General features: G+C 46.5%; 2 protein-coding genes across 6 annotated transcripts in view; one reads left to right on the forward strand and one right to left on the reverse strand.

Annotated features, from left to right (window-relative positions):
- Nucleotides 1-1792: 1792 nt before the first annotated feature.
- Nucleotides 1793-7275, reverse strand: LOC123371496 (protein O-mannose kinase-like). 5 transcript variants are annotated; one of them, XM_045019187.1, is made up of 4 exons: nucleotides 6550-6601; nucleotides 5781-5892; nucleotides 5113-5420; nucleotides 1793-2581 (listed from the first exon to the last, which is right to left on the reverse strand). In XM_045019187.1, the coding sequence occupies exons 2-4, from the start codon at nucleotides 5791-5793 to the stop codon at nucleotides 1808-1810; spliced, it is 1095 nt and encodes a 364-aa protein (XP_044875122.1). In that variant the 5' UTR covers nucleotides 5794-5892; nucleotides 6550-6601; the 3' UTR covers nucleotides 1793-1807. The 5 variants fall into 5 exon arrangements, with proteins under 5 accessions (XP_044875122.1, XP_044875124.1, XP_044875126.1 ...); XM_045019189.1 differs by lacking the exon at nucleotides 6550-6601 and adding an exon at nucleotides 7258-7275 and having other exon boundaries at nucleotides 5113-5892; XM_045019191.1 differs by lacking the exon at nucleotides 5781-5892 and having other exon boundaries at nucleotides 6550-6577.
- Nucleotides 6997-26378, forward strand: part of LOC123371495 (heparan-alpha-glucosaminide N-acetyltransferase-like) — a 31278-nt gene continuing 11896 nt past the window's right edge. The window contains exons 1-6 of the mRNA XM_045019186.1: nucleotides 6997-7154; nucleotides 13069-13184; nucleotides 14434-14570; nucleotides 15494-15615; nucleotides 23318-23387; nucleotides 25009-25078. Coding sequence (XP_044875121.1) covers nucleotides 7052-7154; nucleotides 13069-13184; nucleotides 14434-14570; nucleotides 15494-15615; nucleotides 23318-23387; nucleotides 25009-25078 — 618 coding nt within the window. The 5' untranslated portion in view covers nucleotides 6997-7051. The remainder of the gene's footprint in view (nucleotides 7155-13068; nucleotides 13185-14433; nucleotides 14571-15493; nucleotides 15616-23317; nucleotides 23388-25008; nucleotides 25079-26378) is intronic.

Consider the following 26378-nt stretch of genomic DNA (forward strand, 5'->3'; position numbering starts at 1 on the left):
CCTCTGAGCTGGGCACCCCCGACCCCATTCCCCCCACAGCCCTGACCCCCAGCTCTGAGCCCAGCCCCTCTGAGCTGGGCACCCCCCTGACCCCATTCCCCCCACAGCCCTGACCCCCAGCTCCGAGCCCAGCCCCTCTGATCCAGACACCCCCCTCACCCCATTCCCCTCACAGCCCTGACCCCCAGCTCCGAGCCCAGCCCCTCTGATCCGGACACCCCCCCGACCCCATCCCCCACTGCCCTGACCCCCAGCTCTGAGCCCAGCTGCTCTGAGGTGGGCACCCTCCGACCCCATCCCCCCCACCCCAGACCCCCAGCTCTGAGGCGAGCCCCTCTGAGCCAGACAACCTCCGACCCCATCTCCTCACAGTCCTGAGCCCAGCCCCTGTGAGCCGGGCACCCCCCAGAGCCCAGCTCCCCACCCAGCCCTGGGCAACAGCAGCACCACCTCCAGGCAGTGACAGCCCATTGGCACCAATCATCACCATCACCCAGCAACAGCCCATTTTGTAATTGCAAATGTATAAAGACCAGTAAAGCATTTAATGTTTTTAAATAATGTATTTGGTGTATTTTCAAATTATTCCAAATTAATTTTCACTAGTTATTTTTTACATTTCCAATTACATGTTACTATAGTATTGCAAGGTTTTTTTATGGAAGGGGCCCCCAAAATTGCTTTGCCCCAGGCCCCCTGAATCCTCTGGGCGGCCCTACCCAGTGTGTGTGAGAAGCCGGGGAGGGAGGGAAATGGGGTCCCCTGGAGCCGAGCCCGGGCTGCGATGGCGGCAAGGGGCTCCTGGAGTGTGTGAGGAGGTGAGCGGCCGACTGGGTTCGTCGGTGCTGAGCAGGTAGCCCCGCAGCCGGAGATCCTCGCCTTCCCTCCTGCCAGGGCTGGGCCAGGGCACCGTGAGGCTGAAGAGCAGCAGGTCCAGGGGGCTCTCAAGGTCTCTGGCCGTCAGCATGTCGAGGGTGAGGGCGGTGAGCACGAACTGATCCACCGTGGCCACCAGCAGTGCTGCGAAGCCCAGGGAGGGGGCCGTGTTCTTTGCGCCACCCCGTAGCCGTGCCGCCACCTGGAAGTACTCCCGCTCCGTGCTGCCCAGCAGCTCCACCCGCATGGGGACAGAGTCGCAGCTGGGCTAGGGCTCGGCTGCAGTGTGCTGGTAGCGGATCCCACATTTCGGGGGGAGGCTAGTGCTGGGGCAACAGGGGGTGTGAGTGGGGGGTACTGGTGGGCGGGGGGGGGCTCATGTCTGAGGGCGGGGGGGGCAGCCAAAAAAATTTTTGCTTGGGGAGGCAAAAAACCTAGAGCCGGCCCTGCCTTCAGGTGTAAATCAGAGCTGGATGAAATTTTTTGTTCAAACCATTTTTTGACAAAAACTGTCCTTTAAAAAAAAAAAGCTAGATTTTTTGTGGAATATTTTAAAAGGAATTTTTCAAATGTTTTGATTAAAAAAACCAAACAAATAAAAAAAACCCCACATTTTTCAAAACCAAAAATACCACCCCCGCTTTATCTTCCTTTCCTGCCCCATCTCTTCCAGTGGCAAAAAGGGAAAAGGGGAGATACAAAAAAACCCTAAAACCCCTCAAAATTGGGGTTTTTTGGTCAAAACATTTCAATTTTTTTCATGAAAAAGATTTACCTTTTTCCAAACCATCACAAGTGTCAATTTTGTCTCCTTTGTTCTTTGGGTAGAGACCTTGTCCTGCTACCAGTTTGTAAAGGACCTAGCACCCTGTGGGTGCTAAATAAATAAAAGGACATCAACCAGAGTACATGTATGTCTTCTCACAGTCGTTTATAACATTTCCCTGGTACCAGGCATGGCAGCCTCTCTGAGCAGCAACGTTAAAATTTTCCTGTATGTGTCCATGACCATCTGGGCGGAAGGCCTTTCAGCTGGGTTCTTCTTCTTACATGCTGCATGGATGTCGAACAAATGGAACCTGACAATATCACTCCCTTCAACGTGGCCCAAGAAAAAATTGGAGACATCAGGGATTTTCCATATGTCCGTCTTCTCATCATATGGAGGCATGAGGTCATCTTCAAATGGCACCTCCTCCCCATAGGGCCAAAGCTGTTCAGGAGCTACAAACTCGCCTTGGAGCTCCCGATGGCCACACTTCACCAGTCTGCCAGCACTCTTGTTCACGAGAGGCAAGGCATCCAAGTCATTCACCAGAACATGAAAGTCACTTGTCAGCAGATATTGCGATAACACCTTGTCCAAGTCATTGGAATCACACATTACTAAGGTGCCCAAAGGACTGTTGTGCAAATAATGGATGATGCTCACATAGTCTATTGCGAGCATGAATCGGCGATGCCAAGTATTCAAGCCCTTATATCTGGGAAGGTCCAGCATTTCATTCAGGCTCTTCAGGGAGCCTAATGGGTGATACTGGGTAAGGATTGTGAACTGCTTCTCGCAATAGCCAAGCAGTCTGACAACATACTTGCTCTGGAGAGACTTCAGCATCTTCAGTCCATGAAGAAAATCTTCCTTCAGCTCTGAGTTGGCGAGCTGGGAAAGGGATACTTTGTTTTCCTTCCATTCAGAAAGAAACACCTAAAAACAAAGCAAGAGACAAGCAAAACATTTGGAACCTTTTCCTACTGATCAGCAGAAGCTATTATGGACCTGCAGGTAATGGAACATTGCGAGCTATACATTCACGAGACACAATGCTGTTAAGGGAACAAGTTACACAATTACAAACTAGACTTCAACTGCTACTGAAGTTATTAGGTGAGTCTTTGTATACACCCACATGTTACAGTGGAGTTACTGCTAGCTACACAGCTCTGACATGATAATTCCTGCATATAGTATTTACTCATCTCTCGTGCTCCCCTCATGAACAAATGACATGGATTAAATGCAAATCAGCCACTAAATCAAACTGTCTACAAGAGAGAACTTATACAGACCACTCTCTCTCCTGCCACCCTTACTCCATCTGAGAGCTTGCCTGCACTACTGCTGCCAGTTGATTTAAGCTATGCAATTTGAGTTACGCTAGTAATAGGGCTGTCGATTAATCACAGTTAACTCACGTGATTAACTCAAAAAAATTAATTGTGATTAATCACACTGTTAAATAATAGAATACCAATTGAAATTTATTAAATATTTTTTGGATGTTTTTCTAAATTTTCAAATATATTGATTTCTATTACCACACAGAATACAAAGTGTATAGTGCTCACTTTATATTATTATTTTTATTACAAATATTTCCACTGTAAAATTATAAACAAAATAGTGTTTTTCAATTCACCTCATACAAGTACTGTAGTGCAATCTCTTTATAGTGAAAGTGTAACTTACAAACGTAGATTTTTTTGTTGTTACATAACTGCACTCAAAACCAAAAGGATGTAAAACTGAGTATAAGTCTACTCAGTCCTACTTCTTGTTCAGCCAATCACTAGGACAAGTAAGTTTGTTTACATTTACGGGAGATAATGCTGCCTGCTTCTTATTTACAATGTCACCTGAAAGTGAGAACAGGCATTCACATGGCACTTCTGTAGCTGGCGTTGCAAGGTATTTACATGCCAGATATGCTAAACATTCGTATGCCCCTTCACGCTTCAGCCACCATTCCAGAGGACATGCTTCCATACTGATGATGCTCATTAAAAAAAATGTGTTAATTAAATTTGAGACTGAACTCCTTGGGGGAGAACTGTATGTCTCCTGTTCTGTTTTACCCTCATTCTCCCATATATTTCATGTTATAGCAGTCTCGGATGATGACCCAGCATATGTTGTTCATTTTAAGAACACTTTCACTGCAGATCTGACAAAACGCAAAGAAGGTACCAATGTGAGACTTCTAAAAATACCTACAGCATTTGACCCAAGGTTTAAGAATCTGAAGTGCCTTTCAAAATCTGAGAGGGACGAGGTGTGGAGCATGCTTTCAGAAGTCTTAAAAGAGCAATGCTCCGATGTGGAAATTACCTGAACTACCAAAAAAGAAAATCAACCTTCTGCTGGTGGCATCTGACTCAGATGATGAAAACGAACATGAGTCAGTCCGCTCTACTTTGGATCGTTATCGAGCAGAACCCATCATCAGCATGGACACATGTCCTCAGGAATGATGGTTGATGCATGAAGGGACATCTTTAGCGCATCTGGCATGTAGATATCTTGCGACGCTGGCTACCACAGTGCTATGTGAATGCCTGTTCTCACTTTCAGGTGAATTGTAAACAAGAAGCGGGCAGCATTATCTCCTGCAAATTGTAACCAAACTTGTTTGGCTGAAGTAGGACTGAGTGGACTTGTAGGCTCTAAAGTTTTACATTGTTTTATTTTTGAATGCAGTTTTTTTTTATACATAATTCTACATTTGTAAGTTCGACTTTCATGATAAAGAGATTGCACTACAGTAATTCTATGAGGTGAATTGAAAAAGACTATTTCTTTTGCTTTTTACAGTGCAAATATTTGTAATAATAAAAAAATAAAGTGAGCACTGTGCACTTTGTATTCTGTGTTTTAATTGAAATCAATATATTTGAAAATGTAAAAACATCAAAAATATTTAAATAAATGGAGTTCTGTTACTGTTTAACAGCGCAATTAATCACAATTAATTATTTTAATCGCTTGACAGCCCTAGTTAGTAACATAACTCAAGCTGATGTAACTTAGATCTACTTACTGCAGGGTCCACACTACGCTGTGTCGATGGAAGACGCTCTCCCGCCAACATTGCTTCCGCCTCTTGTTGAGGTGGAGTACAGAAATTGATGGGAGAGCGTTCAGGTTTGAGCATGTCTTCACTAGTGAAGACCAGCCCTGAGAAGCATCATACTCCGCAAGCAGTGCTGTTGATTTCAGTGGCACTTCTTGCAGAGAGAGTAAGTTACCATTCAGTGTAAGTGAGCAAGGTCTGACTCTATGAGATCATCTCATCCATATTCTGTTTATGCCATCTATTGTCATCATAACTCTCTGTGTTTCTGTAATAATTAGCTACTATGGAAACAATTATCCCAGAAGCAGCATAAGCACTGATAATCAGCCAACACACCATGTGAACTTTTCCTCTTGGAGATCCATCTACCCAACATGATACTAACCTTTTTCACAGCCCCTTCACCAACACACTTCAGTTTCCTGACTTCTGTATTTATGGCTTCACAAGACAGCCACGGCGAGCAATTTTTCAATGGTCCTAATCTGAAGTACCCAAATGGGCAGAGGCTGGAGTCCACGTCAGGCTGCCCGGTGGTGACGGAGAAATTGTTGAGATGCATGTACAGAAGGAAACTCAGGAGCAGCACAGCGAGAAGCAGCAGCACCAACAAGACTGGAGGAATTTCCCTTCGGAGCAGCTCTTTTTTAACATAATGGAGTTTTTTGTCCATGTTGCTATCTTCTACATTCTCTGTAATACACAAACACCCAGTAAACACAACACTCTTTTGCGACAAGGAAAGACTGGAGACAAATGTTTGGGGGACTTTTTGCAAAACCCTCCCCTTTAGCCACCAAAATACTCCATAAGATCTTTAAAGAGACACCGTCAGTGTGAAATAGCGTAAGCTGATTTTAAAAAAGCATTAAAAGGCACTTCAAGCTCTACTCCTGCCTCCGCATCCCCCTGTCCTTTTTTGTGATTTTTACAAACATAGGGCCCACTCCACAAACCTGCTTTGTCCAGGAAATGAAGGCGCTCTGCATGGACCCAGGGAGAGGAAAGAAGAGCTGCAGAGCCAGGGAGAAGGAAGGACTGATGCTGTCATACTGGTGGGGTGCATTCCTCAGTGCGGAGACCACTCTTGGTACTGGTGCACTGTAGGGTATTCCACCACATCCAGTCTGTTACTTCACACAGAGAACTGCTGACAAGCTTGTGTCTGTGAAATTGAAAGAGACAGGGACACAGACCACTTGAGTGGGGGACAGGCAGTAAAATTAAAATCCCAAGCATCCAGGGCCAGTATGTTCCTGACAAGAGCAGAATCTGACTATTAACAAATAAAGAGACTTCAAATGATTAATTCAGTGAACTTTAGAATCAAAGTGTATCTGAAATGCACTCTCCTGTGCCTACCAATCACAGAGCAGAGAGCATGTTTAGGTCCTGCTGCAAGCTCCTTGTAGTCCCTGAACCTAGGCTGTGCCCCATTCCACTGAGGTCAAGGGGGCCTTGGACGGACAGGGGCCTGTCTGAACAGATCAGTGCCTGAGACTGCTGTTACCACTGCAATTCTGAGGGTGACAATATGAAGCATCGAGGGAACGACAAGGGAGGAAAGGCGGATTGCAAACATTCAAAATGCCAAATCAAATCTATTTAACTATCCCAGTGCAGGAATCTAAACCTGAAACTCCCCTGACAATGTTTATTAAGAAGTCACCTCAATAGTGCAAAAGGCAAATCACTTCCCCCAAACTGAGGGCCACTACACAGGTCAAACAGGCCCCTTTCCCTGCCCCAGGCACTTGGGAACAACTCACGGCACCCCACTGGGTCTGGGTTTCTTTGGGCTCCATTAGGCCCATACACCTACCGCTACAGGCTCCGGCTCCTCCCGTCCTGTCAACAGGTGAGCTGGTGTCTGTGCCGGGTGCTCCGGCTCCGGCCCCGGCCCTGCATTCAGTGACGGCCGGACATTAGGGGACCCCTGGAGAGGGGCTGTTACTGCCAACCGAGGCGTGTCGGCCCGATCGGCGTGTGTCACCCCCGCGAGCCGGTGTGACTCCGGCGTGACTCCGGTGCAGGCGCTTCCCGCTGCGGGCACCGCACAGAGGTCGCTGAGCCCCGCCGGCCGTGCCGCTCTCGGTGCAGGAGCCGCCGGTCCCCGGGCCCTGCCCCAGCATGCACCGCCCCCAGCCCGGCTCCGGCCTTCTCCGGTACCGGGGGGAGCTGGGCCCGCCCGTCCCGGGGCCCGATTCCGCTGCCACGTGCTGCTAGCGCCCTCCCCCTTCCCGGGCACAGCCCGCCCCGGACGGGAGCCGGAAGCCGCAGCCCCCGGGGGCGGGGAGAGCGGAGTCCCTCCCGGCGGCGCGGGGATGGCGGGGCCCGGCCGGGGATGTGGCCCCTCGGCCACCCTCTGCGTGGCGATGACCGCCCTGAGCGCCGCGCTGCTGGCGCCCGGCCTCACCCAGCCACACGGTAATGCCCCCCCGGCCTCACCCAGCCACACGGTAATGCCCCCCCGGCTCCCGCTCCTTCTCCCCCCCCCGCCCGGCCTGAACCCCCCCCCCCCCGGCCTCACCCAGCCACACGGTAATGCCCCCTTGGCTCCCCCTCCCGCGCCTTCTCCCCCCCGCCTGGTCTGAGCCCCCCCCCGGCTCCTGTTCCCCCCCGCTCCCCCTCCCGGCCTCACCCAGCCGCACGGTAATGCCCCCCCGGCTCCCCCTCCCGCGCCTTCTCCCCCCCCGGCCTGGTGTGAGCCCCCCCCCGCCTCCTTCCCGCCCCCCCCGGCCTCACCCAGCCGCACGGTAATGCCCCCCGGGCTCCCCCCCCCCCCGCTCCTTCCCCCTCCCGCCTCACCCAGCTGCACGGTAATGCCCCCCGGCTCCCCCTTCCGCTCCTTTCCCCCCCCCCCCCCCCCCCGCCTGCCCTGAGCCCCCCCTCCCCGCCAGCCTCCCTCCCGCTGGTCTGAGCTCCTCCATCTCCCGCCTGTCTCGCGTTCCTTCCCCCCTTTCCTGGCCTGAGCCGTCCGGCCTTCCTCCGGTTCCTTCCCTGCCTCCATTCTCCCCCCACCTGGTTTTCACACCGTTCTCCCCCCACCTGACCTGCTCTCCATTCCCTCCCCCCCCCCGTCTGGCCTGCTCTCCCACCGGGCCTGCCCCCCATTCTCCCCTGCTAGCTGGCTCGCTCCTGCCCAGTCTACCCCCTATTTCCTTCTCCCCCACACCTGCAATTGCCATATGTCCCAGTTTTATAGAGACAGTCCTGCTATTCGGTGCTTTGTCTTATATAGGCACCTATTACCCCTCCACCCTGTCCCAATTTTTCACACTTGCTAGCTGGTCACCCTGTCCACACCATCCTGTCTGCCCCTTGCCTTCCCCCATCACTTCATCTGCCCTCCCCTTCCCTTTACCCCTGCCTCCTATACTTTGCGCCTCTCAGTACCTGCCTCCTTCTCCCTACCTCTGTCACTCCCTCTCCACTGCCCTTTCACACTCCTCTCTCTCACACTCACACACATATACCCCCACCTACCCACCCTCTTCCCCCCAACTCACTGTCTCTCCATCATAGGGTGACCAGACAGCAAATGTGAAAAACTGGGGTGGGGGTGGAGGGTAATAGACGCCTATATAAGAAAAAGACTAAAAAATTGGAACTGTCCCTATAAAATCGGGACATCTGGTCACCCTGCTCCATCACTCTCTCTCCTACCACCTTGCTGTGTCCTTCCCCCAGGCTTTGGCTACACTTACACTTCAAAGCGCTGCCGCTTTGCGCTTTACACTTAGCGCTTTTTTTGAAGCGCTAAGTGTAGTCAAAGCGCCAGCGCTGGGAGAAAGCTCTCCCAGCGCTGTCCGTACTCCACCTCCCTGTGGGGAATAACGTACAGCGCTCCCAGCGCTGGGGCTTTGACCACACTGGCGCTTTGCAGCGCCGCAATTTGCAGCGCTGGAGAGGGTGTGTTTTCACACCCTACTGCAGCGCTGCAAATTTGTAAGTGTAGCCAAGCCCCAAGAGAAGAAAATATTCTTTCTACACTGACAGAAGAAGCTATTGCTGTTAAAAGTGAGATTATCACTTCAACAGTCCCTGAATCCAAGTGTTTAAGTGACTTCCACCAGTTAACTCGTGTAACTTTCTTTAAAACATCATCAGCAAATATATATTTCTTGAATGGTTCACCCTTAGTTCTGAAGTTTATTATAGTTGGCATTATGAAGGGATGATTGCTGGATGTCCATGTCATAGCCAACTCCTCTTCTTCAGCAGTTAATGTTTGACCCTAGTACAGAGTATTGAGAATATTTGCAAGAAAATGAGCTGGAGATAGTGCTTGTCCCATTCGTTTTTTTAATATTTGTGATTTAACTCTGTCGTTGCATATTTCTTTTTTTAAGATCTCAGTTCCTTCCAAATTTCAACAGTGTCAGCAATAAAACAGCTATTTCTCTGCTTTCTGTTCAAGGCTACAGAAATAGGCTTCAGGCAGCATGTGTTGAGAACTTTGGCTGGGACAGTGCCATCTATTTTTTCACGATTTTGTTCACAAACTGTCATCAGATTAGGCCAGTTCTTGATATAGTGCTCAAAACAGTCCACTACTGAGTTCCAGCACATGTCTTGTGGGCAAGTTAGTTCCTCCCACTTTTTTCAGAGCAGCTTCTGCAAAGTGGTTGTTACGGAAGTATTTTGCAATTTCAACAACATTAGCCTTTATTTCTGGAACACTGAAGTCTTTGGCTAGGAGGTTCATCGAATGAGCACTGCAACCATATGTTATCAGCTTAGGACTCTCTTCTAAATTTCTTCTCATCTTGGATACATTTGCAGCATTGTCTGTGACCAAGCTGTGTACTAGACATTTGAATTTTTTTTCACAGTTTGTTTGTAAGTATTCTGTTCTTCTTGTAAGTATTCTGCTGTGTGTGCATCTCCTGATGTATCAATTGTTTCTGTAAGGAAGACATTCCCTTCTTCTGTTGTAACACAAGTACATACAACAGGATCATTGTGGACATTGCTCCACCCATGAAAGGTTCACAATTTCACCCTCTAGACCTTTTGCACACTGCTCAATTTCTCTTTCATACACTTTATCCAGCAGTTTGCCTGCGACATCTGCTCTGTTGGGTGAATTGTATCCTGGTCTTAATGACTGAACCATGTTAATGAAGTGTTGGTTTTCAATCATAGGGAAAGGAGAGTTTGTTTCATAAGCAAGCTGGGCAATTTTTTCATCCGTTACCTCTTTTTGTAATCTGCTGGTTCTTATCTCAAACTTATCTATGGTTGTTTCTGGATGATGGAGATTTTTTTTTCTCTTTTTTGCTACAGGTGATATACTGTGGCTATGTGACATACATGCTGTGACTGAAACCCTATCATTGGCAGATAACTGAAACCATATAAAATTATGGTGATCTTGAAGGTGGATAGTCTTCAAAATCCTGTATGTTGAGGATGGAGTCTCCTAAACAAAATAAGTCAATGCAGTTATTTAATTGTTATTACCATACTGCTCATTTAGTATTACTTATTGCAGTCACTGACACTCAGAACGACTTTAAAGGTGAAATTGTAAAATGAAGACCTGCCTATTTCAGCTATTTATTTTTTTATCACAACTGCATCTAAAATAATAGTACCATAGAGTAATAACTATATTTTTTGCTCAAACATGAGAATTCTAGACTAGTCCGGAAGGAAGACAGGCAGTCCTTAAGAAAGACGTATGAAATAAAAAAGTTTACCAACCTGAAGATCCTGCATGTTCAGACATGTTCCTTTCATCATCTTCAATGCAGCTTCCTCCTGAGAAGGAACACTTCTCATGATGTTGTTTCATTCGGGCAGCCTGGCCTTGCATTTCTTTGTTGCACTGTTTGCATTTTGCAAGCATGCCTGTCTTACCCACAGGTAGAGGAACTTCATTAAAATATTCCCAAACTCGGTCTGTTTTATGGCCTGCCGCCATTATAGTTTTCCCTTCTAGTGAGAGAATGGTATGGTAGATCTCAAATCAATGAAGGCTACACTCAGAAAGCCCTCAAGACTTCTGGAATATGCTGCTCAAAACAGTTTCACTTTTGTTTCTACTGCCTGTCCCTCCTTTTTCACATTTATCTCCAGACTTCTTCTCCTTGTCCAGATCTATTCCGCCCCCAACAATCTTCTATTCATTGAACTTTTTGAAACTTTGCACTTTTAGAGAGAGGTATGGGATTGACTCTGTGTACTCAAATTTGCTGAGGGACAATAGGTTTGAGGTCTGTTATTTCTCACCTCTATATATTATTTATTTAAAAACATGTTTGCTGTTAACAAGCATGTTATCTCTGGAGACACAAATCCACAGTCTGAGAACTGCAAAACTAAGCACCTCAGATGGTATCTTCTAGACTGAGCACTGAGTCCCATTGGGTAGATAGAAAGATTAACCTAAATAATCTATACAGAAGCCCCTGCAACCCCATAAAATTGGGTCCCTATTCCATGAACTATTGGAACTCATTTACAAAACTTCCTAAACATTACATGAATGTATTCTCATACTAGAGAATTAGAATTTATAATCCCTATTCCATGATGAGATATCTTTGAGCTATAATGTATCTTAATTAAAACTATCTTTAGATAGGTTTTTCCTCAAAAAGCATTTTATCAAAAAAATCAGATTTAAATTTAAAAAATCTGTTTTTGTTTTTTTTAATCACTGATTTTTATCCACCCTGCCTAAGAAGTACTGGGCACTGGGTATTCATATAGACGCATTCCAGAAGGCTAGTACAGGTACACCCCAACATAGAGTTATGGCATAAATACAGTCCTGGGAGATGGTACAGGAACACATCAACCCCAAGTAAGACAAGGACGGCAAGGCAGGATATTGGATGAAGATGTTTTGTTTAATCCAGACGGTACAAGGTGTAGGGTCAGGAGAGTAATATGTAACTTGTTTGTATCAATGTATGAAAGAGAAGTCATAGGAGGGGCACTTTTGTTCCGCCTAGGGGACAGCAGAAAGTCCCACTGCTGACTGAGCTGGTCCATTGTCAGAGTCATACATGTGTTATTGTACATGTAGAATCTATGAGGCACTAGGACCGTGCTTCGTCGGCAGTAAACCTGGCCAAGTGCCTTTGCCACTGCCCCAAGTCTGTGGTTTTTCTGGCTAGTACTATCAAGGTCTGCTGAGCCAGCTGTCTGTGCAGAGCTGGAGCGGCACACAGCGAGAACACATATGTATGCCAGCTGACAGCAGGTTCTATGCAGTGACAGGATGTGAAGTAACTCGCAGGATCAGAGCCCCAGAGCTCATCACTCAGAAGAGATTCCCTTCCCCACGCAAAACAAAATGGGACTTTGTATGTATGTAGGATCTGTCTTCTGATGATTAGATTACTGGATGAGAGCACCCAGTTTGCGGGGAGCTCAGAGGGAGCAAGTACTACTCATGCACTATCCCTCTCTCCTTCACCCGGCTACATCTGTGAGTATGTCTATACTGAAACTAAAAGGCATGTTCTTAACTTGGGATTGCCTGCTTGGGTTTTAACAGCAGGGAGAACGTGGCAATGTGGTTTTTAACTCGGGCCTAACTGCATTGCATAGGGCACAAAAATTCTCACATCCCTGAGCAACATAATTAAGCCAACATGACCCACGTTGACAGCACTAGGTTGATGGAAGAATTCTGCCGTTGACCTAGCTACTGCCTAATGGGAAGAGGGATTAAGTACAGTGATAGGAGAACCCCTCCCGTTGCTGAAGTGATTGTCAACACTGAAGCACTACAGTGGCTCTGCTGTAGCATTTGAAGTGTAGACATAGTCCTGGTCTATACCTAAATATTAGCTTGACCTAGCTATCTCACTTTGGGCTGTGAAAAATGTTGTGGCCTATGTGATGTTGTTAGGCCAACCTAGCCTTCATTGTAGACACAGCCAAGTTGACAGAATAATTCTGCCATGTCTTGGAGAGATGGATTCTGTATATTGATGGATAAATCCCTTCTTTCGATGTAGGAAGTGGAACAGCTTCAGCGCTGTATCTGTGCCACTGTAGCCACATACCTTCAGTCTGTACGCCAATGATGAGCAGTTTTGTTACCTGCCCAGTCTGATTCCCCAATGGAATAATAGTACTCCGGAGCCATGCTGAGGTGAAGCAGGGCTGGAGAGATGGGATCTTTCCCGTACAATTTCTGTGGTGCGTAGATTCTCAAGTATGAGCCACCGTAAATAGGTGAGGATTGGTAAGGCTGCAATATAGTGTCTACTGAGCTGTCATCATTCTGTTAACAAAGTTGCTTTATGTCCTGAAGTGTGTTATGCAGACTTTCCTCTTTTAAAATATTAACATATGTCTTTCTCCACTTCTGCATCAGATTTATCCAGAAGGAGACCCTCAGGGCTGAAAATTGATCAGGCTTTACTGCTGGTGCACAATGAGTTGATCCATGAGAACTTGACAGTCTCCTGGCTTTCTGATTATTGTTACCAGGTACACAGCCCTCTCCCTTTGTTTGCTATGTCAGGTTTTGTTCTAGGGGAAGGCAAGAATATGGCGCTGGACCCAGAGTCGGATTGCTGCTCATGTGGACAATCCTGAGCTTGTGGACACAATCTAGCTAGCTCAGGTAGCAGAGCAGTGAAGCCACAGGAGTGTGAGCTTCATTGTGGGCTGTACAATCTTCCCCAGAACCCTGGATAATTACTCAGGGGGCTAGCCCATGCTGCAGTGTGCGCTGCCACACGCCTTCACCGCTCCAGCTGGCTAGATTAAAGCTAGCAGGGTTGTGTCTGCACGAGCTACAGTCACACCCTGTGACTGCAGTGTAGACAGACCCAAAGACTTGTTCCCCTAAGGGATTGTGGAAGTACTCGTGTTTTGAAAGTCCTAAATTTTCTGTTGTTCAGTTTTTTCAGCTAGTTCTTGGGTGGGCAAAGGATCCATGTCATAGACGGTGGGGAAAGGTGGACATCTTCCATGCTCCCCACAGCCTCCAAAATCTCCCCCAACTCCTTTATCCCTCGTGAACCATGACCCCATTCTGGACCCTCAGCCAGTGAATCACAGATATCTATGGGACTCATACCCGCAACAATGTCTTGGTGGAAAGAGCAGCAGGATGCAAAAAAAGGATAGGTCTTTCCTTTGGATAATGAGATTGTCCGTAGTTACAGTGCAAGTATAAGGATTTCTTTTTTTAAGTTTGAAAGGTGTATAAACGTTCATGCTTTAGGACATAAGCTAACCACCGATGACTGGTGAGGGGTTAAGAAGAGAGCAGCTCTCTTATGGTCAGGATATTCCATAATTGCCTCCTTCAGGCTTCCTTATATCCTCCTAGTGCTAGCCCTGTCAGAGACAGGATACTGGGCTAGCTGCTCTGATCTGATATGGCATTTCCTGAGTTCTTAGTGCAGTGTGTCTGGTGTTTTTACATGATTAACTTTCCAGTATTTTAATTTATTCCTGTTTTGTTATTTGTATTTAATCTGTTGGGTTTTAGCCCTTTTGAAAATCCCACCTTGAGTGCCTAACTTTAGGCTCCTATTTTTGAAAATCTTGGCCAATAATTCTTCCTCCATCCTTCAGCTCACAGAAATGTTACCTGCTTGCTGTTGGACAAGCCAGGCTTCCTTTGTACTCCTCTTTGAATTAAAATAATAATAATAATTTTGCTCTACCTAGTAAAATCAAGTAGGTTTTTTGTTTTTGTAATCCTTCATCTGTCCTCATTTTCTAGTGCTTGTATCAAGATCTGGTATCCGTCCCAATGAGCAACACAGCGGGAAAGGCCAGCATTGTAGCAGTTGCAGTTGATTCTCAGCATTCAGTCACCCTACATCTCAATGGCACTGGGGCAGGCAGAGAGTTTCCCAGGTTTGTAACTGATCTGAAGATAACGTGTGTTGAAATAACCCACTAATGCTTATATTTTCTGTCACTTGCCAGCCACTGTCCCTAAAGTCTGTGGCCTCCTCACCACAGTTATTACTGAGCCTTTGGGAAGCTAGATTTGCAATTTAATCTTCATAATACCAACAGTATAAAAATATAATTTGTTACGATAGTGCCTAGCTTGTCCAATCACAAGTTGCACCCCGTAGAGCTGTGTGCTGTGCACACACATAGAGACAGAGTTTAAGGCCAGAAAGGACAGTCGGATCACGTAGCCTGGCCTCCTGGATATCACAGGCCACGAGGCACCAGCACACTAAACCCAGCAACAAAACCAGACCAAAAGTCTATGAAGTCATGGTTCCCGCTACACAGTCAATAGCGGAAGAAGTCATGTGACATATGAAGGGTGGAGTGGGTCAAGGGTGGGCTGATACAGTAGGGGAAGCCAAACCAATGCTGACAGGAGAAGGGGCTTTGGGAGCCGCTCAGTGGCCAATCAAGGAAATGGCTGAATGAACAGTGCATTGAAAGCACCAAATCAGGGAGCAGGAGCCAAGCTGCAGTAACTATGGCAACGCAGCTAAAAGATCTCACCAAGTAGGAAAAAAGAAAAATCTGGGCACTGGGTTGGGCCTTTTCAGCCCCTGTCTCCTTTTGTATGTGCAGGGAGAGGTGGTCACTGCAGCCCCGCTGCAAGGAGGGGCATGGGCCGTGTGCTTCCCAACATGCCCCTACCCTTCTTCCCATAGCCCTGTTTTTGTAGCCCTCCCTTCCTTTCAGCCCACCTCCCAGCTGGCCTACCCTGTAGCCCCGCAGTGCCTACCACAGTACCTGCAGGCAGTAGCGATGGTACAGCAAGTCCCAGCACAGGTTCCCTTTCCGTCTCCCTTAATTCTTTGCAGGATCCATTATCATTTTGGAGAATTTGGAAACTATTCGCTTGTGGTAAAGAGCTTTGATAGCAGCACCAAGATGATTTCCTGTGACATAATCATCAACGAAAGTCCTGTCAACAGCCATCTCCGTACGTAATGCCTTATGTTCCCCCTTTCCTTGTGTAAATCAAGTTGTTGGGTTTTTTTCTTTCAGGAAATTATCTCATTGAAATTCGCTTTAGCCCCCTTCCTAGCAAATCCTTGAGCCTAATGAACTCCCTGCATCCACTCCCTGTGCTCCTGCTCCCATGCCCCAGAGCATCTGTTATCCATTTGGCCCGAGAAGTTAGCCGATATTCAGGGGTCTTGCAGATTGTTCCTATTAGGAGGAGAAAGTGATGATGGAGTCAGATATTTCTTTGATGTGATCCTGTTTATTTACAAAGAATGTACAAAGTCTTATTTTTCTGAACACAGTAGGAATCAAACAGCATGAAGCAGTTTCTTGGCTTAGAGTCCCAAGCCTCTTTCAGCCAGCACTCTACCCAAACATTCTCTCTCTTAGCTTTTTTTCAGGGTCATGCTACAGGTGCATCTCTGCCTGCATGTACACTTCCTTGCTACCTTCTCCAGGACATTTTGTGTTTTTTCTGCTGCTTCTAGCACGCAGACATGCAGCTGCAATCAGATCAATCCCCTGCCTTTGTCATGAGACCTCTGGGAAACCCCTTGGACTATATGGCCCAGGCTTGCATGTGGCCCAGTCTTTGGGAGCTAGTTTTCCATTGTTTTAGCTATTACTGAACAAAGGGCCATTTTATTTTTCCCTCAGCTGCCTTCTATTCAGGCTAAATATCAGACCCAACAGCTTCAAAGTGGTATGATTGCCCAACTCCCATCATAACATATCTCTGGATTCAATACAGTGACTCCAGTAATTGTCTCCACTAGAGTTTTGTCCTTTCTTCTTTCAACTCTGCCTTTCCCTTACTGCACAGCTTGATTTCTCTTCCCTGATGGACTCCCTCACTTACATCCTTCATAGCCCCTTCTCTGGCTTCGATTCGCTCTTCAAATCCACTCCTCTTCATGTCCCTGCCTCCCTTTTGGCCAGAGATTCGGCTACTTACTTCTGGGAAAATATTGACTCTGTGTAATGCGGGCTCTCCTCCTTCCCTTTCCTCTGCCAGCCCTGCTATGCCACCACCTTCCCACACTCCACTACCTGCTCCTTTCTCAGACATTGTATGGTCTTGCATACCTTCTTCCTCCAAACCCTTGATCCTATCACTTCCTTACCTCCCTAACAACTGCCTTTCTTCTTCCACTCTTACTGATTCGTGATCTCTTCCTCTCATCCACCTCCTCCTCTTAATATCGTCTGTTCCCGTGAATGTCCCCAACGAACCCATCTGCATCCTTCATTGCTTGTTAGCTATGCCCTCCTTCCCAGCTTTCTATGAGGTTTCCTGACTCCATGCTTGACTGCTCTCCTTCCTGCAGTGTCTACCCTTTCCTCTGTCCTGTCAGTTTCTGCTCTCCCTTGGTGCCAGGGGCAGGCCACACCATATCAAAATGCTCCAGTTGGTTGTGTAAGACTGTCAAAAATGCGTGCAGGGTTGCTGGGTTGTTTTAAAGCACATCAGACTTTTCTCAGTGATGTCTGGCTCAGAAGCATCCCAAACAAACAGTGAAAGCTGGATTCAGGAGATACCCAGTGGCATAGCCCTGCCTTCCAGGTTTCTCCTCATATGGGGAGGGAGCAGGATATATATATATATATATATATATATGCCTTCATCTCCTAGGATGCCTTACCCCAGCCCAGGACCACAATCTGGCTGCCAGGAAAGACGTTTGCCAGGGCTGGAAACTGCCCTGAGCCAGGCCTTTTCCTCACCATGGAGGCAGGAGGAGCTTTCCAGCCTGCCCTGCTCCTGGAGCACCAGTTGTGGGCCCTAAAAGCAGAGCTGGCAGTGTTTTCTCCCAGAATGCCACTCTGATACCCCTTTCTCTTGCTCTTTGACCTTGATCTGTCACACAGGTACGTCTCCCAGCAAAATGTGCAGCAGCATAATGCTGGCTCAGCTGGTCTCCCTCACACCTTAAGGGGCGGGTACACTCCATTAATGTGTCCCGTGGGCTTCTGTCCTTGGCCTGCTGCTCTTCTGTATCTTACTATTTATTTATATACGTTACATCAGCACGCAGAGGCCTTGACCAGGATTGGGCCCTGTTGTGTGCGGTACTGTACGAACACATAGCACAAGCCAGTCCCTGCTCCGAAGCGCTTACAGTCTAAACGGACAAGACAGACACACAAAAGCAAAACGGTCACAAGCAGTGGTTTCCCCAGGAATTGAAATTAGGGGGGGTGTTCGAATTTACAGGGGGGGTGTCAGGACCAATGAGATATATAAAAGAGAGATGAATAAAGTAAATGTTTTGTTAGGATTATGCAAATTTAACGTAAGAATAATGCAAGTTACACCAAAACACATAACAGGTCTAGATTTCTAAAAAAAATACACATTTAAAAAAAAAGTATTTAATTTAAATTGACTTTTGAAAAGTAAGCCATCATGGGGTAAGAGGAAAGTCCTCTCATGGATCAGTAACTGGTTAAAAGATGGGAAACAAAGGGTAGGAATAAATTATCAGTTTTCAGAATGGAGAGAGATAAATAGTGGTATCCCTGAGGGGTCGGTACTGGGACCAGCGCTGTTCAACATATTCATAAATGATCTGGAAAACAGTGAGGTGGCAAAATTTGCAGATGATACAAAACTATTCAAGATAGTTAAGTCCCAGGCAGACTGCGAAGAATTACAGAGGGATCTCACAAAACTGGGTGACTGGGCAACAAAAATGGCAGATGAAATTTAATGTTGATAAATGCAAAGTAATGTACATTGGAAAGCAATCTCAACTATACATACAAAATGATGGCATCTGAATTAGCTGTTAACACTCAAGGAAGAGATCTTGGAGTCATTGTGGATAGTTCTCTGAAAACATCCACTCCATGTGCAGCATCAGTCACAAAAGCAAACAATGTTGGGAATCATTAAGAAAGGGATAGATAATAAGACAGAAAATATCATATTGCCTCTATATAAATCCATGGTACGTGCACACCTTGAATAGTGTGTGTAGATCTGGTCACCCATCCTAAAAATATATATATTGGAATTGGAAAAGGTACAGAGATGGGCAACTAAAATGATGAGGGGTATGAAACAGGAGGAGAGATTAAAGTAACTGGGAATTTTCAGCTTAGAAAAGAGATGACTAATGGGGATATGATAGAGGTCTACAAAATCTTGACTGGTGCGAAGAAAGTGAATAAGGAAATTTTATTTAATCCTTCACACAACACAAGAACTAGCAGTCACCCAATGAAATTAATAGGCTCCAGATTTAAAAAAACAAAAGGAAGTATTTCTTCACACAATATAAAGTCAACCCAGGGAACTCTTTGCCAGGGGATGCTGTGAAGACCAAAACTATAACAGGATTTTAAAAAGAACTAGATATAGACCTGTTCTCCAGGAATTTCTGTGGCTGTTAGCCAGGATGAGAGGGATGCAACACCATGCTCTGAGTGTCCCTAGCCTGTTTGCCAGAAGCTGGGAATGGGCAACAGGGGATGGATCACTTGATGACTACCTGTGCTGTTCATTCCCTCTGAAGCACCTGGCCTTGACCATTGTTGTAAGACAGGGTACTGGGCTATATGGACCATTGGTCTGACCCAGTATGACCATTCTTATGTAAAAATTAATTATAATAAAAATGTTTAGTACAGAAACTCCCCAACATAATGACCTCCCAAGATAGCAACAATGTGAGATAACAACCTTGGCAAATACTGCATTTTAAAAATCTTCATAGAATCATAGAATCTCAGGGTTGGAAGGGACCTCAGGAGGTCATCTAGTCCAACCCCCTGCTCAAAGCAGGACCAAACCCAACTAAATCATACCAGCCAGGGCTTTGTCAAGCCTGACCTTAAAAACCTCTAAGGAAGGAGATTCCACCACCTCCCTAGGTAACCCATTCCAGTTCTTCACCACCCTACTAGTGAAAAAGTTTTTCCTAATGTCCAACCTAAACCTCCCTCTCTGCAACTTGAGACCATTACTCCTTGTTCTGTCATCTTCTACCACTGAGAACAGTCTAGATCCATCCTCTTTGGAACCCCCTTTCAGATAGTTGAAAGCAGCTATCAAATCCCCCCTCGTTCGTCTCTTCTGCAGGCTAAACAATCTCAGTTCCCTCAGCCTCTCCTCATAAGTCATGTGCTCCAGCCCCCTAATCATTTTTGTTGCCCTCCGCTGGACTCTCTCCAATTTATCCACATCCTTCTTGTAGTGTGGGGCCCAAAACTGGACACAGTGCTCCAAATGAGGCCTCACCAGTGCTGAATAGAGGGGAATGATCACATCCCTCGATCTGCTGGAAATTCCCCTACTTATACAACCCAAAATGCCATTAGCCTTCTTGGCAACAAGGGCACACTGTTGACTCATATTCAGCTTTTCGGCCACCGTAACCCCTAGGTCCTTTTCTGCAGAACTGCTGCCCAGCCATTCGGTCCCTAGTCTGTAGCAGTGCATGGGATTCTTCCGTCCTAAGTGCAGGACTCTGCACTTGTCCTTGTTAAACCTCATCATATTTCTTTTGGCCCAATTCTCTAATTTGTCTAGGTCCCTCTGTATCCTAGCCCTACCCTCCAGCGTATCAACCACTCCTCCCAGTTTAGTGTCATCTGCAAACTTGCTAAGGGTGCAGTCCACACCATCCTCCAGATCGTTAATGAAGATATTGAACAAAACCGGCCCTAGCACCGACCCTCGGGGCACTCCACTTGATACCGGCTGCCAACTAGACATGGAACCATTGATCACTACCCGTTGAGCCCGACCATCTAGCCAGTTTTCTATTCACCTTATCGTCCATTCATCCAGCCCATACTTCTTTAACTTGCTGGCAAGAATACTGTGGGAAACTGTATCAAAAGCTTTGCTAAAGTCCAGAAATAGCACTCCACTGCTTTCCCCTCATCCACAGAGCCGGTTATCTCATCATAGAAGGCAATTAGGTTAGTCAGGCATGACTTGCTCTTGGTGAATCCATGCTGACTGTTCCTGATCACTTTCCCCTCCTTTAAGTGGTTCAGAATTGATTCCTTGAGGACCTGTTCCATGATTTTTCCAGGGACTGAGGTGAGACTGACTGGCCTGTAGTTCCCTGGATCTTCCTTCTTCCCTTTTTTAAAGATGGGCACTACATTAGCTTTTTTCCAGTCATCCGGGATCTCCCCTGATCACCATGATTTTTCAAAGATAATGGCCAATGGGAAACATATTTATATAAGTTTCCATTCCCAGTCACAAATCTAGCATTCTGGAGCAAAGTGACTAAAATATAATCCAACAAACAAATGGTTATTTAACGTGCCCCTCACTTTTCCCTCCACCGCACTCCACTCACCGGTGTTGTCCTTGGTCAGTGGAGACTCAGACTTCACTTTCACATGAGTACACCTCCCAGGTGGGGGACAAAAAGGCACAGTTCGCTCTGGCCATGGCTGTTCGTTGTGCCACCGTTCACTCCACCGCTCTGTTGCCAATGGCCCTGCACAGTCACCTTCTGCTGTCACCTACCACTGTGATCTCTGCGAGTTGGTCTCTTGAGGTTCCACCAGCTCTCAGTGATTTCAGCTGAGCTTTCAGTGCGGGAACCTCACTGCTAGTGCAGTCTGGGCTGTCTCTTACACAAAAACACTGTACCCACAGGAACACTGTCCCCACAACAGGACTAAGCACTTAGACCTGATTGTCAGTGATTTCAGCTGCAGTGGTCACTTAACAGAACAAAAGACTCTCTATGGAGCCTAATCAGCTCTGTCTTTAAACAGTGGAGAGGGACAGGTCCCCACCCTCTCTCTTGATGCCTTCAAATCATCACAGGCTAAGTACAGTTCTACTGCCCTTTACTCATACAATAAGAACAACATTTCATCCCCTCTTCCCCCTACATTCAAGTGGTTTGTAACCCAACCACAGCCAAAATCTATCACTTGGACAACACAGCTCTGTTTGCTGGATACCTAGGTAGATTAGGTGTGAATGTAAATATAATCTGGCCCTGAAGCCTTAGCCCCCAGCTCATCACTAGCTGTCAGGGAGAGCTCATTTAGGCTTTGCTTACAAATCATCATTTGAAATTATTAGGTTGGCCAACATCACCGAAATGAATGCACTGACATCATAAAAAACAGCTGTATAAGGAAGCAAGGAAGCTAGTCTATGTTCATACTTTTCAAATCTATTATACTTTTTCAGATACACATATTTTATCATACACTGTATAAGCTTTTAAAGTGTGTATTAATGTTTCAGTTTAAATTCAGATTTCCAAACAGTCACTAAATGGGTATGTAACTAGCTCACAAAACTGGGGGGGGGGGGGTGTTGGGAAAATTCAGGGGGGGTGTACACCCTCCCTGGGGGGGGTGTAGGGAAATCACTGGTCACAAGGTATGTGTCTGCGTTCTGTTTTCAGATTTAGATCCCACTTCCTCCTCCTCCCAAAACACACCCACCCAGCTGGTTCCTCTGCACTCAGTGTGCTCTGCTTCTGCCACAAAGCATTGGGTGTGTTTGTTCAATCTTGTCTAGCTGCCCGTTCTGTGTTATGTTAATGCCTGTTGTCTCTCTTTGTGTGTCCCTCCCAGAGCTGTTTCAGTCTCTAATCAGCATCCTTCCCCATTCTTGCTCTTTACAGTAGATAATTCTTTAATGTTTCCTATTCCTTTAACTCTAAAGAAGCTACACCTGTGTGAAGAAGTGATTTTTTTTTTTCCTGGCCATACCAAAAATTTCAGGTTACTTTCAGGGTTAATTTCAGGTTGAACAAAACATTTTGTTTTGTTTTTGAGCCTTATTAAATGTTTTGAGTTTTTTATTTTTAATAAAATTGAGGTAAGCTTTGACATGAAAAGTCATTTCAGATCAAAAAACTGAAATGCTTCAAAAAGGTCAAAGTGAAATGTTTTGTTGTTTTGGAATATTTTTAGATTTTGGGGGGAGTAAACAAATTGGCAAATTTGTCTTAAATTTATGAAATATTTCAATGCCCCGAATCTGCATTTTTTTTTTTGGTGAAATAGTTTTGACCAAACTGTTTCCCTCAGCTCTGACAGAGACATTCCCCATGCTTGCAAATCCATACATCTTTGACTCCTCTACCTCTTTTACTCCTTGAATTCAGGCTGTTTCTAAATCCAGCCAGTTTTTCCTTTACAACATATGCCACTACCACATATGCCACTACCACTACCACTATGATATGTTTTGCCTTGGTTATTTTTATACTGGAATATACAGTCACTAGGTTGCAGTCACCTTTGGGGTTTTTTTTTTGCTGGGGCTTGTGTTCTCACATAACAATACCTAGCATTTTCATCACTAGAACTCAAAGTGCTTCACAGTCTTCAATGTGTACAACAACCACAGGGCTGAGGGAGGGAAGTATTATGCCCGTTTTACAGATAGGGAACTGAGGCACAGAAGCTAAGTGACTTGCCCAGTGTCACACAGGAAGTCTGTGGCAGAGCAGGTAATTTAACCTTGGTCTCCCAAGTCCCATGCTAGTGCCCTAGCCCCTGGCCAATCCTTCCTTCAGGTTACGGTACCACTCAGAGAGGTTCCTGTAGCAAGCTGTCAGCCTGACTTCTCGCTGGGTTACTCCAGTTTTACACAGGTATAACGCATTGATGTATCAGGCCCAGAATGCCCATTGTTTTTGTTACCTCAGCTATGAAGATGTCTTCTTTTCCTGCAGCTATCCTGTATGCATTCCTCATTTATATGGGGGTCCTCAGTATCCTGACAGTGGGACATGTCTTCGTGATGTAAGTGGACGTTGTTTGTGAAACATTCCTGTACACGTTAGAGACTCTCTTGGGGGGTTTGTTGTAGATGAAAGCACACTCACTATTCTTATTTATTTGTATTGCCATAACACCCAGGAGCCCCAGTTATGAACCAGGGCCCTTTGTGCTAGGTGCTGTACAAACACAAAATAAAAAGATCCTGCTGTCTCATGAGTGCAAACCGGGAGCTGGGCTGTCTTACAGCTGGAGTCTCCTGTTCATTGGAGCTAGGCTGATTTGCACCAGCTGACTATCTCGCCTTTAGTTTGCTAAGGGCCAAGCTCTTGATTTAAGGATAAGAAATTTATTCCACAGATTAACTGCTGACTGAATTCAGTAGAGCTACTGTGAAACAAAGGATTTAATGGGGGACTGGGTGGCTCACAATATTGGCAATGGAACATGGAACCTTTCACTTCTTCTGGTCATGATGGGTAGTGTCTGAAAGTCTGAACAGTCTGACAGCTGTTGGTGCTAGAGAGACAAGGTGGGGGAGGTATTATCTTTTATTGGGCCAACTTGTGTTGGTAAGAGAGACAAGCTTTTGAATTTACACAAAGCTCTTCTTCAGAGCTCACCCACCTTGTCTCTAATATCTTGGGACCAGCACGGCTCCAATAACACTGCACACAGCTGTTGGTGCTCTCAGTCCAGGGCTGGAGTGCTGGGTGTTTGCATTTCAGTTGGTGGCTGATTGATACTGCTCTTCTCAGTCTTACTGAAGAGCCAGCTGTAGCATATTAACCAACTCCTCACAGTAGAATTCTCTGCATCTCAGTGCTGGGCCCTATGCATAGGATGGGGTGAAGAGACATGCATTAGTGCTGCCTGTGCTATGTTTTTTTTCTAGGGATACCTTCTGACAGGCTGTCATTCTGTAGGCTTTCTATCAGACTGTGGCACAGGAGCTGGGATGAGAAATGAATATGAGAACGTAGGCCTGAGTTCAGGAACGTACTGAAGCATGTGATTAAATCCTTGTTGTCATCCCAGGGGGACCCCCTTTTGTATTCTGCTTCAGGCAGCCCAACAGTTCAGGCCAGCATCATTTAATCATCACATAGTTATCATTTTCCAGATGCTGATATCCTCCAACTAAACCACAGTGTTGCAAAGTTTAATACAGGGAATGTTTCCATATGCTTCCAGTACTACGGAGTATCTAGGGCCCTGAACAGCAGTTCAGCCCCTGGTTAAGACCCATTCCAGTCTATAGGATTTACGTATGTGTTTAACTATAAAGGTTGGAAAATCTGTTAACATAGCCATCCATCCTGTGCACTGAATGAGGTGGTCCTGCGTGTAAACGAAAAGTGTGTGTGGGGGGGGGGGGAATCTGAGCATGTGGTGATTGTACCATAGTGTGTATACACAACAGGGCTGAATTAAGGTTGCACGAACCACCTTAATTCTGGCACTTTAACTTTTGTGTGTTTGACTTTGCAAGCTTAATAACATTGTACTAATCCAGGGAGGGGACTGGGGATGGGGGTAGATGTTCTCAGCGTCTGGTTTATGTTGCTCCAACATGATTTGATAGCATGTGTTTGTTCTGAATAAGCAATAGAATATGATTTTTTTTACTGTTCTTGGTTCACAGCATCGATCCAATCAGGAATTGGTTTTACAAGAAACTGCACCCTGGAGACACTGATCGTCTCATTAATTCTGTGAGTTGTTAGAATGTGTTAAATTGCCGTCCATGTTTTTACACTGAAGCGTTCACACGAACTAGGCCTTTTTGAGATTCAGTAAATTATCAGCCACATCCCCCTCATGAACAGGTTCCTGGGCAATCCTTGAAGTGTGGGCAGACAGCTGTCTTCCAGGGCCGCCCAGAGGATTCAGGGGGCCTGGGACAAAGCGGGGGAGCGGACATAAAAAAGGCGCCACCCGCTGCAGCACTTGTACACACCAGGCGGCGCTCTGAGTCTTCGGCAGTGGCGGCAGCAGGGGGTCCTTCACTCGCTCCGTATCTTTGGCAGCATTGAAGGACCCACCGCCGAAGTGCCACTGAAGACCCAGAGCAAGTGAAGGGCCTGCCACCGAAGTGCCGTCGAAGACCCAGACCGCTGCCGGGTGAGTAAAAATTAAAAAAGAAGGGATTTTCGACCAGGGCTCACGGGGACCCTGCAGGGCCCAGGTCCTGGTGCAAATTGCCCCACTTGTGCCACCCCCCCCTTCCCCTGGGCGGCCCTGCTGTCTCGATCTGTGGGGAGCGCTGGAGGGGGCTCACCACCTGTGGTTAATGTATGTGCAGTGGATATATATGACTCTCAGGATACATCTACGCCGGAGCTGTGGGTGTAATGTCCAGCTCAGGCAGACATACATGATTGCGCTAGCATGCTAAACGTAGAAGCGCAGCTGTGACGGGCTAGCCTCACCAGGTACAATCCTGTCCGAGACCCTGGTTGCGTACTCACGGCAGCTAGCTGCTAGCCTGTCCTACTGCCCATGCTGCCCTGGCCACACTCCTGCTTGTAACAAGCCAATTTCAACAGAGCTAATGTGCGTACGCCTACCTGAGTTGAAAATTACACCTTTAGCTCCAGTGTACGTGTACCCTGTCAGTTACTGCACAGCTAGGTGTTTTGCCTCTCTCGCTAGTTTCAGTGCAGGAAATATTCCACTGAGAGAATTATCCTGTTGTGACGTGGACAGTGTCAAGAGAGGAAAACTCTGCTGACTGCTCCCAGCACTAGAGGCAGTTCTAGGAACTCTGAACTCAGGCCTAACGTTCAGTGATTAGACCAGGGCCTGCAAGTGCTGCAGAGGCTGTGGGCCACATTCTGCGCTGTTAAACACTTGCAGATGTGGAGTACAGCTGTTGGAATCTCTCTGGATTTACACTGATATAAATGACATCAGCATCTGGCCTAGTGTACTTTGCCCACACAGGATGAGCACGCTTCAGTGTTATGCTCCCCAGTTATTCTCTCGGGAGTCTATTGTACATGGTCCTCATCA

This window comes from Mauremys mutica, chromosome 5, assembly GCF_020497125.1.
Source record: "Mauremys mutica isolate MM-2020 ecotype Southern chromosome 5, ASM2049712v1, whole genome shotgun sequence".
Taxonomy (NCBI): domain Eukaryota; kingdom Metazoa; phylum Chordata; order Testudines; family Geoemydidae; genus Mauremys; species Mauremys mutica.